Source organism: Rhinopithecus roxellana, chromosome 3, assembly GCF_007565055.1.
Source record: "Rhinopithecus roxellana isolate Shanxi Qingling chromosome 3, ASM756505v1, whole genome shotgun sequence".
In the NCBI taxonomy this organism is placed as follows: domain Eukaryota; kingdom Metazoa; phylum Chordata; class Mammalia; order Primates; family Cercopithecidae; genus Rhinopithecus; species Rhinopithecus roxellana.
In genome coordinates, this window is record NC_044551.1 from 141934708 (window position 1) to 141948311 (window position 13604).

General features: G+C 35.4%; 1 protein-coding gene across 1 annotated transcript in view; it reads left to right on the plus strand.

The window, feature by feature from the left end:
• Positions 1–13604, plus strand: part of EDIL3 (EGF like repeats and discoidin domains 3) — a 453978-nt gene that overhangs the window by 254488 nt on the left and 185886 nt on the right. The window contains exon 5 of the mRNA XM_010376216.2: positions 7191–7304. Within this exon, the coding sequence (XP_010374518.1) occupies positions 7191–7304 (114 nt within the window). The remainder of the gene's footprint in view (positions 1–7190; positions 7305–13604) is intronic.

Genomic DNA, 13604 nt, shown 5'->3' on the forward strand with positions numbered 1-13604 from the left:
AACTAGACTCCTTCTCTAAAACTCCACATCCCCTAGTCTGCCAAACCAATTTAGTTTTGATATTTGGAGTTCCTTTGAGAGACTGTGCATTTTCCTGTTATAGCCCTTGTTACCTTACACTGTAACTGATTAATTCCTTGTCTATCTACTGTACTACAAGAGCTTCAGAAACTCTACAGATTGTGACATAGTAATAGTTGCATTCTTAGTACCTAGTATAGAACTAAGGATGGATGGATGCATGGAAAAGAAGGAAGGAAGGAAGGAAGGGAGGGAGGGAGGGAGGGAGGGGAGGTAGGGAGGGAAAGAGGGAGGAAGGAAAGGAAGGAAAGGAGGGAGGATGGGAGGGAGGAAGGGAGGCAAGGAAAGAAGGAAGGGTGAATGGATGGATGTGCTTCATAAGCAGAGGTTCTGTTCAGTGTTTACAAACACTGGCTACCCTTCAGAGTCACTGGAATGCCTTTAAAAAATGTATTGCTCCCTTTGTCTCTCCCAAGACCGTTTAAGTCAGAATCTCTACGTGTAAGACTTGTGCATTGATATGCTTTAAGAGCTCCAACTTTTAAAAGAAACCTTTCTCTAATTTCATTTTTCCTTAATAGAATCCCATTAGAAATAGGCTGGAGCACTATACCCAAGCAAGGGACTCACTGTTATAGTACATACATGATGATCCCAAGGTTACTAATATTCCTGGTTCTTTCTTACCAATTAACAAATATTTAGTGCAGGGCAAGCAACTATGCTACATGCCACTGAGGTAACATCCCGTGTTATGGTTTGCTTTTTTGTGAAAATGTTTACTGAAAGAGGCATCTGTTCTTATTGGCTTCTGCATACATATATATATTTATTTATATATATAAAGTCATCAAATATTTGAGTTATAGAGACATAACACCCTCTTGATTACCTCTTCCTTGACTTCTCCTCTGCCTCCCCCTTGGCTTTTATATCTGTTAGAATAGCTGTCTTGTCTTATTGGCCAAATATCTGTATAAATGCAAATAAAACTTTATTGGAATAATTAATATAAACAACCCAAATAATTGGGAAGAGTATTGCCTGGGTACTAGTATCAAAAGTATTTGCATCTAAGTAAAGATCTTAAAATAAATCCTAGAATGTCAGGATAGAGATGGACAGAGAATATGATCTTTGTTAGAAAGAGGCAATGGATAAATATCTCTTGGATTTGGGGCTTTTGTTATACTACTGTTGTTGGTAAGTGAAGATTATCAATAAATTATTATAAAAGGTTTGTGTGTGATATGTTCTGACTGAATAATGCTGATTTTAATTAGCTACATTAAAATGAATTACTAGTAATATAGCAGAAAGCCAGATCAAAAGGGGGTTCAAGAACAGAAGATTTAAATATATAGCAAACTGGTCACAGAAATGACTGAGAAATAAATTATCTAGATAATTCTGATTGTGACATAATTAAGTTCAGCATCAGAGTGGGAGAACCAAATTCTTAGAAATTCATCTTAAAGAGAAATTCAATCTTTAAAGAGAAATTGAAAGACCATAGGCTTTAAATAAGGAAAAATATAAAAGGTCGAACTTTAAAAGGCAATCACTCATGGGAGGTCTGGAGAATATTTAATAGCTAATGGGGAGCCCAGGGAAGATGTGTTGTTAAGGATCAAAAAATAGCAGGCTCTGGAAAATAAGGTCTTGCTGACTAATTAGCAGTCAATAGCAATATTGCTGGAGGAAAGATAGCGCAAGGGAAAGACATAAAGAAGTTGAGAAGTTTTGTCTTCGCAAAAGAAAAAAAGTTGGGGGGCGCCGTCTATCATTGTCTCCTTTTAATATATCCAAAAAGTATGTTCAGCCCAAGAACCATGTTCCTTCTTGATGTTTGTGGGGGCCTGAATGTACTTACTTATGAAGAGGAGAGAGATTTATAGTTGAAATAGATTGTCTTTGTCTTCACTAGGAGGAGGTTAGATAGATATCTATTCACAGAAGGATTAGATGTCCTGGTCCAAATGGTGGTCAGTATTCAAAATATCTAAGCCATGTTGGCAAAATAAATGTGGTTAAACTACTGGGGACAAATGACATTTTCCTGAGGAGTTCTGAGAGAACTCAAGGATGAGCTATGATAATGATGTCCCAGAAGTGAAAACTGCTACCATTCCTACTCTGCAGATTGCAAAGGTGAGCCACTTGAAAACAAACTAATTAATTAGTTATTAATTAGTTTTAAAAGTCTCCAGAGGAGGTGGTTCCTGGGAATTAGACTCAAGAATTCTCTATCTCATCTCTGGCCAACTAGCAGAATCTATAAAGAACAATGAGATTACTGAATTTTTAAATATAATTCTCTGAGAAGAAGCCACACCATTTCTGTGACAAGAAATCATGCCCAGACAATGCTTTGTTTTGAAGGCACCAATAAGTAATTAACAATATAATTTCCATCTTAAAAACTCTTTGACAGCCTACCACTCCAAATTCAATTTCATGAGCTTTTGGCTATAATCTGTACAAGAATGGTTCTGACAAAGATCCAGGACACAGAAGACCAGGTGTAACTGAACATTTCTCAGGATGTAGACGTGCATAAGGTGAATTGCCTAAGGGAGGAGTCCTCAACGTGATCTTAATATGTATATATATATACGGGTAGTTTGTCAATTGCTCGAGAAGGCTTCTCACAGTGAAATCTCCAGAGTGTGCATTTCTGTTAGGAAAAACCCAAGCCAAAGCCGGTAGACGATCAAACACATTTACAAATCTGTAATGTGGGTTATGTGTGACACACCGATAAAGAGTCTGAGTTATATGTATAAAATCAATGAATCTGTGTAGTTATAAAAGAGGCAAGGAACTGGAAATACTTGTAAAGTACTTTTTTGGTTCAAAGTAATTTGTGTTTCCTTTCAGAGAAATTCAACTATTTATCATTTATTATTTTCTGTCCTCCCTCTTCCTTCTTCTCCTTCTTTCTTCTACTTTCTTCTTCCACCAAAAAATCAAAACAAAATGTAATATATATATAAAAAACATATTTTATATATAATATATATTATAATGTTATATATATTTGTGTGTATATATATAACATTTCAGGAAATAAGGGTGAGTCATGAGTTTACATCTGGAAACTCATATGCAGCTCTCATCACTGTGCCTCGGTGACACAAGTTTGGCAGCAAAGTTTTATGTTTTCAGGACTCAGTTGACTGTCTTGATTATAAAGTCATATTTTGAAGTTGTTTTATGAAGCAAGGCCTTATAAATGATATTATAAGTAAAGTATAAATCTGACCAAATATGGAAATTTCTATCTCATATAGGGACTACTTTATCAGTTTTTTCTTCATTAATAAACTGGCATATCCCAGCAGTATATTTGGAATGGATGTGGACTTTTTCTGGGAATGATAATGTCTTGATCTGTGATGAAGATAAATGTATGTAATTTATTGCAAATATATTTAAGTTTCATTTCATTGCATTATACTCTGTGAACATTTTTATCTAGTCTTTAATTAAACATGATTTATACAAATTGAGGTTGGTTTCCATCTAGATTGTTTGCAATGTTAATGACAGTGCCAATAGCCTTCGCTGCTGAAAGAACTCCCGCATTATACAAATACGTAAATGCTTCTGCGTAATTTGCAACTGTTCTCTAAGCTTGTGTGTTACTGGGCATGTACATATGTGGAAATGTTTTACTAACTTACCTACTATATCAAAAAATATGCATACCTCAAGATAATGTGTATATTTATGAATTTAGATTTAAGTAGATTTTGAGTTTTAAAAACATTGAAAAATGCACATTTAAACATTCTATCACAGATTGAGTGTCTCTACAAAGCATTTCCACTTCAGCAAATGCTATTCCAATTCATTCCACTTCATGTTAACCTCTGGGTAAAGGTGTTAACTGTTGATTTTTCAGAATTGGATGTCCTTAATTATAACTTGCTTTGCTGACAGTTTATAGATGGGGCCTGATGAGCCTACAAGTGGAAGGTTTAAAGGTTGATTTGTCTCAATTAGATTTACACTCACATATTTTAATTACTACTTATTGTGTAAAGACTTGGAAGATTTAAGGAGGCAAAAAACAGCAGGGTCTTTCTATCATTAATAGAATGTATAATAATTCTTGATTGTTCTCACATTGGCTATGAGAACTTCCTTCTATTAACATTACAAATCAGCAAGAGCTGGATTTGATTTTACTCATGATATATTTCAATCTTAAAATGAGAAAATGCATAGAGCCTCTTACAGGAGACTTAAAATATATGTTGTACCTATTAATATCAAATCTTGTGTGGGTTTCTGTCCCATCTTCCTTTATTCGTTTCTCAAGTCCATCTCACATATGGCTTCACTAGGTTCTTCTAAAGTAGAAGGGTGAAGGAAATACCCTCTCATCCTTCTCATCCTGCTCCAAATGTTCATTGCCAAAAAAATGAAACCCGGTTCCCTCAGCCTGTACTAAGGATGCATCATAATGTGGTCCCTATCTACATTCTCTGACATGGGATTCTAGCACTCTCCTTCATCTTCTCTGCTCCAAAATACTTTACTCCTATACCTAAACACACCATCATATCATTAACATTCTTCTTCAAAGTTGTGATTCGTTCTGGCTCCCAGCTTGGAAACTGACCGCCATCTATATCACATCCTTATTAATCTTAATGAAACTTTTTCTTCTTGTCTAAGATCAAATTACCTTTTGCTTATGTGGGTCCTTCGGACATGACCACTCAGTTTCCTCTCTCTAAGTATATATGAGAATAAATTTTTGCATCTAACTTTACAAATTATGGCAATGTTTTCTCTAAGATATGAAAACATTAGCCAGTGACATGTTCTCATCTAAAACAAATTGTAGTAGAGAAGATACAGATAAAGACATACTGGCATGTTCCAAGGTAGCCATACATTGTTATTGTCATACACTGAGTTGGCAGCAATAAGTAGCGTGGAGATTTTCATGTGGCTTACAAAATTTAATGAAAATTGTTTGCGTGTTAATCCAATATAAATATAGTTTAATATTAAGACTAAGTGAAATTTTGGTAAGAGCAAATAGACCTGAGTATTTTATTATATTTTTAAAAAGGAAAGAAATGACTTATACTCACCTTCTTTTCTTTCCCCTCCCTCTCTCCTTCCCTCCCTCGCTGCCCCCTCCCTCCCTCCCCGTCTCCCTCCCCCTCCGCCTCCCTCCCTCCCCCTCATCCATCCTTCATTTTTATACAGTTTCAATATCAAATATTTAGGAGTCTGTCATACTTTTTTTCCCCCGAGACAGAGTCTAGCTCTGTCGCCCAGGCTGGAGTGCAGAGGCTCAGTCTCGGCTCACTGCAACCTCAGCCTCCTGGGTTCAAGCAATTATCTTGCCTCAGCCTCCTAAGTAGCTGGGATTACAGGCACACGCCACCACACCCAGATAATTTTTGTATTTTTAGCAGAGACAGGGTTTCACCATGTTGGCCAGGCTGGTCTCGAACTACTGGCCTTGTGATCAGCCCGCCTTGGCCTTCCAAAGTGCTGGGATGACAGGTGTGAGCCACCGCTCCCGGCCGAGTCTCTCACACTTTACAGCATATAGATCCATCTCTTTAGAGATTAGCAGATTCTGATTTTATCCTATTATTTGAAGTTATGAGGTACTCAAATTATTTTTATTTTTTTCTGAACACAGTCATGAATTATCTCTATTCTTAAGCTGTGATTGTCAACCAGAAACCAAAAGGGCTACTTTTTGAGAGCAAGTTATCACCTAAGGAAATTTAGACCAGGCTTTCTGCAGTGAACTTAGAATGAGAGGGTGAACAACTCTGCTTTCTGGAGGGGATACTAATTAGAAGACAAAATGTCAAAAGAAAGGGCAAAATTGAGATTTTCAAATACTTTTTTCCTTGTTTCCTTTTAGAAGTAATTTAATGATCATCTTGCTTTAAGCAACTGTAATAACCCAAGATTTCAGAACTACCATTTGATACGTTATAGGGTATCAGAAGGCACATTACAAATCTGGAATAAAATTTTTTAAGATTGTGCACAGGACTATTTCTATTGTTTTGGTAGAAAGTTTGTCAGGAAACATTTATTGGACCCCAGTAGTTGTCCAGATTGAGTGTGGTATTTTCAGGAATGCAAGGAACAGGGCAGGATAGGAACTTCGTTTGTGGAGCTCACTTTCTGACAAGGTGAAAGGGGCTAAAGGCACATAAACAGACAATTTCCAAGTCTGTAATACAGTTAAAAACAACAACAACAAACAGTTATGGAAATGAAAGCAGATAGGGAGCTCAACTGGAAAAGCTCATAGGATGAGGAAGAGATGGGGAGTGGTGTATGCTCTCCAGCTACTGTACTAGCTCCCACAAAATCCAGCATGGTTCTGTGCTAAAAGGGAATGATTTGTGAGTATCTGTGATTGATATTTGATTGAATTAGTCGTTGTATCTTTTGTGTTCAAAATCATGTTTATTTTCTCTGTTGTCCAAAATTAGCAAGGGAAGTAGTATAATTTGCTCAATGTTTTATGTTTCATGTGATTTTGCATCAGATATAATAGTAGCATATCAAAGGTAAGTCCCGTTAGTCTTCCTAACTTTAGAGATCCTTGAATGAGATTAGGAAGTGATCACCATTTACATTTATTATACTTTGCATTTAATGAGCTTTAGCTATTAACTCTAATTTGCTTCTCATCGTATTCATCAAAGACAAACTATTTAGAAACTAAAACATCTCTGTCAGTTAGAATTTTAATGAATCAAGATGAAATGAGACAGTGTTAATCGGCAGTTGTTGCTGCAGGGGAGGTTTCTCGATCTTGTAAGTGAAACCAATTCATCTTTCCATCAGGGTTAATTTGTTTGATTTAATTCTAAGGATACACTGAATAGTTCCCGAAACTACTCAAATTTATTTTCAGAATGGGAGAGTGGTTTAGTTCTGTTGGCCTTTCATCTGGATTCTGAATTTTATTTGAAATTTATTAAATTTAATGGTTAATAAATTGTTGGTTTTAAGCAGCATTTGTGTTACTGACTAAACACACACACATGCCTGCACACACACAAAGGAATAGCATTACTAAGGTATTTGTATTTCAAATGTCTAAAACTTTCCAGTATCTAATCTTTTTTTTACCAATTCTCTTCCTCTGTCCTTTCTGTTTTCCTTAGACATAAATGAATGCGAAGTTGAGCCTTGCAAAAATGGCGGAATATGTACAGATCTTGTTGCCAACTATTCCTGCGAGTGCCCAGGCGAATTTATGGGAAGAAATTGTCAATACAGTAAGTATTCGCATGTGTGTGTATGTGTGTGTGTGTGTGTGTGTATACACACACATATATGTATGCATATACATTTTTATGTACATCATCTACATTTATTTTGAAATGTGGGCCAAAATCAATATTATTTGCTTTCAGAGTGCATAATCCATTGAAATGGTACTTTTCATATTTGTGGTATGTTATTAATGCATACATATTCTCTAGGATGTCTCACTTAGTGCACTATATGCATAGAAGTGGTGTCTTGTGACCTGAAAAGAATGACAACATTGCCTCAGATACTCAAGTTCCATGGATCCCATTTTGGTTTATGATTATGTATACGACCGAAATTTCTACCCCCAGAGTGACACTTTGGTTCTGACAGTAAATTCAGGGTGTTGAAACCAGATAGACAGGGCACGCTGGCTCATGCCTGTAATCCCAGCACTTTTAGAGGCCTCAGCGGTAGGAGCCCAGGAGCTCAAGACCATGCTGGGCAACACAGTGAGACCCCATCTCTAAAAAAAAAAATAAAAATAAAATAAGTCAGTTGGCCTCTATTATAAATAAAAGATAAAAATAAAGGAGGATGCATTTGGGCTGTCCCACACACTAGCAAAAATGTTGCACACTATTTATTTGTCTTATTGGAAGCTGAAGAAAGTAGGGACTTGAAATGATGCATCAAATGACAGAGCGGTTATTTGCCTTAAGTGTTTACAAAGAGGCAGAAAGCACCACTCGCCTAAAAAAAAAAAGGCTGGGGAAAAGTAGTAACGGGACTAAAGTCAATTGGCTAGGGCCTAAGTGGGCCCAAACACATGCTCATAAGAATACTAATGGTATAGCCTTATAATTATTGGACAATTACAGGAAAGTTCATACTGCTACTGCTTTGGTGTATATTGTATGATCTGAGCACCACAACGTCATTACGCACATTCAGAATGTAGATGCAGATGAGACTTCAGATAAACAAACTGAGACTCACGTGATGTTGTTTGCCTAAGCTTTCACAGATATTTAGTGACAGAAGCAATGCTACAGATTTCTGATTTCCCATCCCCACTCAGTGTATTTTCCTCAAGATTGAGATACCTCTTTAAATAGAGAGGTATAATGTAAACGTGAATACATGACACGTCCATTCTTTATCACAGACACACACACATACCACATAGTTCTTTCTCTTCAGCCATAGTAAGAAATTTATTTCCCATTTTCCTTTTCTTTCTTTCTTTCTCTTCGGCCATGGTCTTTATAAAATAAAATAGGAAATATTGTTGAATAATTTGATATATAAATATATATAAATAAAATAATGATATAAAATGGGATGCTCATTACTGTAGTCCTGACAAACTGCACAAAAATAATTAAACTCTGGCTATCATAGAGAAATCTTGAATTGGAAAAAAAAAAAAACTTGCTAAACTTAAAGTAATTGAGGAAGGACATTGAGCCTGAGTTGATGAAGAAAGGTACAGGGCACAGAAGGATGGAAAGGGAAGGCTGAGTAAGTAGGTTGACCATGCAACCAAATAGACCAATAGTCGTCCAACCAACTAACCTAGAAACCTTATAAAGCATTTAACTAACCACCCACTAAGTTAACTCAAGCTCAGGTTCAGCTTCTCTTTGGCCTGTCCCAGGCACAGCACTTGCATCCATTTTTGTTTCATGGAACCTGAAGATGGTTGCTCAGCCATCACTAGAAGTTGTGCTAAAGAGCACCTCCAAGATGTCTGTCAGTGAACATCTTATTAATATCATGATGAACAAAAAAAACTGATGTCACTGACTATTTCACCGTCATTCAGTGAAAATAGAGAATTGGTACCTGAATAGAGAAACTTCCAGGAAGGAACTTTGGCATAGTTTAAAACAATACCTGGATTAGAGCATTTCTAGGAAGGGTAAGGCCACCTCTGACCCATAGGAGGCCTGATTAGGGGAACAATTGTGGGGGAGAAACCTTCCCATTTTCCTAAAGGAGGATTGAATGGGGGACATATCATAAGAACCTTGCCTAGGGATGAGTTTCACTCTGCAGTGAGGAACGAGCCTAAGAAGTGACACCTGAGGGTGTAGATATCCTAGAAGAGGAGACCTAGAATGTGGAACTCTAGGGCATGGAGGAATTGGGAAACAGGTCTAGTGGATAGGCTGGGGATGAGGGGTTTATGAGACAGACAGTAAGGCTATGAAAGAGGGAGAAATGCCCCTGCCCTGTCATTAGTTTGTACCTCGTGTCTTCCAACCAGTTTTTCATGTTGTGTTTAATGAAAACCTTTGCTTTTCTGTGAATTAGCTTTATATCTATATAATATTTATATTTAAATTCAGGCATCTCTTTGAAGATGCGTGTGATAGTGCAATGCCTCCCTTCAACTGTCATATGATCTGGCATTCTAGCATTTCCTCTATTCTCTGTGCCCTGACAAGGAGATCAGAAAGAGTCACTTAGGGAGTTCCCTAAAATATTTTCCTATTGAGGTGTTTGCTTTTATTTTATTAAATTTTAAAGACATATAACAAATTAAGGTTCTCTATTCTGCCTATTGTCTAGGTTTCTTAGGATATGGCTCTACTTTTTTCTGTAGTCTCTTAGAGTTTTTAGAAAATTTAGAGTAAAAAAGGACATTCTGACACACTGATGATTTATGCACATTGAGAACTTAGAGAATTCACTTACTATGGGGTATATAGAATCACATACAGGTTACAGGTGGTACCAGCTCTAAGCTGCTTGAAGGTAAGATCTTGGAAGTTGTTGACAATACATAGACGATAACTCCTGTGCTGGCGTCTACCCTGGAATATGATTGATAACCTTTCTTCTGGACTTTGTATCTTACATGTCCCAGAGGGTGGCCTTTCTCTCATTTTTTACCAGACCTTCAATTTTAAACTGTATATTAAGGCTGCCTTTGGCAATACAATTAAATGAAATATTTTCAAAACTAGTGTTATACCACATTTCGAAAACTCAAATATATTTATTTTAAGTTAAGCAATTAAAAGCAAGATGTTTTTGTTGAGATATTACCTTAATAAATATTACAAAAATAACTGTGAATTATTTACTATAATGTATGTCTTTAATTAATTTAGCTATTAAGCACTTTTACTTTGTAAGGAACAAATTTATGTCTAACTCCATTATGACCTGTTGCAAACTCATATGGTAAAATTATTATGCAAATTAAATACCTATTGAACATTTTTAGTAACAATGAAATTATTTCACGTTAATAATGAACCTTTTAATACTAGGCAAAAAAAGTTTCCTGTACTTTTCAAGTGATTATCTTCTAATTATAGTGGAGTTAAGGCAATAATACATATTTCTGATTTAAATAATTTCAGTTTAGACTTCTAGTGTGATTCATACAACTTATTTACTTTGGAAGGTCTCACTTCTTTTTTAGTTTTATTATTTATTTATTACCAGGTTTGGTTAAGTTTTATTATTTTTATATTTTACATGAAATTATGTTTGATATGTGAAAATCATTTAGATGCTCTGTAGTATCTATCACAGCATTACAGCAATTCTAATTAAAGTCTTAATTTAATTCCCTTGTTCAATTTATTTATTTATTTATTTATTTATTTATTTATTTTGAGATGGAGTGTCTCTCTGTCGCCCAGGCTGGAGTGTAGTGGCACGATCTCAGTTCACTGACTCCCGAGTTCAAGCGATTCTCCTGCCTCAGCCTCCCGAGTAGCTGGCACTACAGGCACGCACTGCCACGCCTATTTTTTTTGTATTTTTAATAGAGATAGGGTTTCACCACTTTGGTCTGGTCTCAAACTCCTGACCTCAAATGATTCACTCACCTCGGCCTCCCAAAGTACTGGAATTATAGACATGAGCCACTGTGCGCGGCCCCTCGTTCCCTTTAAATGTTATAAGCTCAAGTGTTCTGACAGTTACTTCCATAAACAACTTGAAAAGAAAATGATGATGAATTGGAATGAGAAAACCATTCTCATAAGAACAGATAAATTTTGTCATATAAGTTTAACTGAACATGATGTTTAAAGTAGATTAAGTGAAATGAAAATAACACTTTAGTTACTAATCTAAAAATAGCTAGGATTGTTCTCATTTATTAGACTATGTGGCCCACAATACCTGTGTACATTTCCCTCCTGGGTGTTTAAATATGACATTATTAAATTTCAGGAATGGCACTCAAATTCATTTTTGTCACTGGCACTACTTTGGGAAAGTAAGATAGTTTTCAAGGGAGCTCTTATAATGCAACATCCACAAACAATTATGACAAAGAAACAAACAAACAAAGACTTGGGTGATCTCAGAGGTTTTTACTAAAAATTAAAACTAAAATCTTCTAGTAAGGACTAAGTGATGTTTCCAAATATCATAATTACCCAGTTTTTGCAAATTTAATAAAATAATCTAGATAATTATATAGTCATTGGAGAATTCTGTGATATTATAAGGATATTAAAATAATACCTATGAATATATTTTGAAAGTGGTAAATTAATATTTTCTTAGCTTCATTATTTGAGCAGCTTTAACTCTTTTAGCCATCATTATAAATTAACTAGTATTTCCAAGCACATAAACATAGACAATATATACTGTGTGTGTATATATATTATATATATAAATAAAAATATAGTTTATATATATATATAAAATTATATGTATTGCTTTTCTTTTTTTTTTAAGACAGAGTCTTGCTCTGTCTCCCAGGTGGCTAGAGTGCAGTGGCGCAATCTCGGCTCTCTGCAACCTCCACCTCCCAGGTTCAAGCAATTCTCCTTCCTCAGCCTCCCAAGTAGCTGGGATTACAGGTGCCTGCCACCATGCCCGGCTAATTTGTTTTGTATTTTTGGTAGAGATAGGGTTCTACCACATTGGCCAGGTTGGTCTCAAACTCCTGACCTCAGGAGATCTGCCCTCCTTAACTTCCCAAAGTGCTGGGATTACAGGTGTGAGCCACGGTGCCCGGCCCCTATATTCTTTATTTTGATATCAATGTGTACCACCAAGTATATTTGTTTAAGTACAGACTTATTCACTGAAAATTTCCAACACATTGTATAGATAAATACATGATGAGATTTGTATTTTTAAGCTCAGTATTTAATTATTGCTTTTTAAAAGACAAATTTTTAAATAATAACAGGCAAATTGTTTTTATTTACTAAACTATATCTTTTCACCAATTCATATATGTTGATTCATATATGTTGACTTTACTATGTTTCAATCACCTTCCTAAGTACTTTAAATATTGATTTTTTAATCCTCTCAGCACTTTTTGTAGTAGGTACTCTTTATTACTGATTCCATTTTACAGACCAGACTGAGCTATTTAGTAAGTAAATAATTTCCATAAGTTGACCTGGCTAGTAAACTTCAGAACCTGGCCTTAATCCCAGGCATTGCAGTTGCAGAGCCTGCAGCCCTAAGCATGATATGATCCTGTCTCTTGTAGGGTAAAGGGATGCTGTTATTAAACGCTACACATTAAAAACACTTACACTTGATGAGTGGCCTTGGCAAGTAACAACAGGGTAAGAGGAAAGAGTGCAGGCTTTGCATTCAAATAGAACTGGAAGTTTAAACATTTTCTATTTGTAACTATATGTCCTGACAAGTACATTGCCCCTTCTGAACCTCAGATTTTTTATCTGCAAATGGAATTGATACTATCTTTTGATGTGTATATATTGATGGGCAGATTAAAATTCATAGCATATGTAAAATACCTAATAAAACACCTAGGTCAATAAATGTTATAAATAAGGAAATAATTGCATAAATGTATACACATAGGATTTTTTTAGTTATTTGAAAAAAAAATACCTGTGTATCTCACCTTTTCTTTTGTCATAATGTTGTGTGATTTTAAGTTTTATTATTTATGCAAATAATTTGTCCTTCTTTAGTAAATTAGTGTATGTCCTTGAGAACAAGCAGTGTAGATGTTAGGTATACTGCCTGCATACCATGTTTTACAGATACATAAATTTAAGAATTCCTGTGGCATTAATATAAGTTCAAATACATGTTCTTTACCCAAAATCATTAAAGGAGATAGTTGCTGTGTTTTTTTATAAAAGTTCATCATAACATATGAACCACAAACACCCAATTTGATTTATCTCTTTGTATGTTTGCAATTATTGTAAGGTGTCACTGTTATTTGATCAGGTATCTTAGTGAATGACAAGCAAATGAATGTTTGCGGTGATTTTAGTAAATGACAAGAGGAGAAGGAATAATTCCAGTATTTTCTAAAAAAGTGGTCAGAGATTATAGTTTTATAT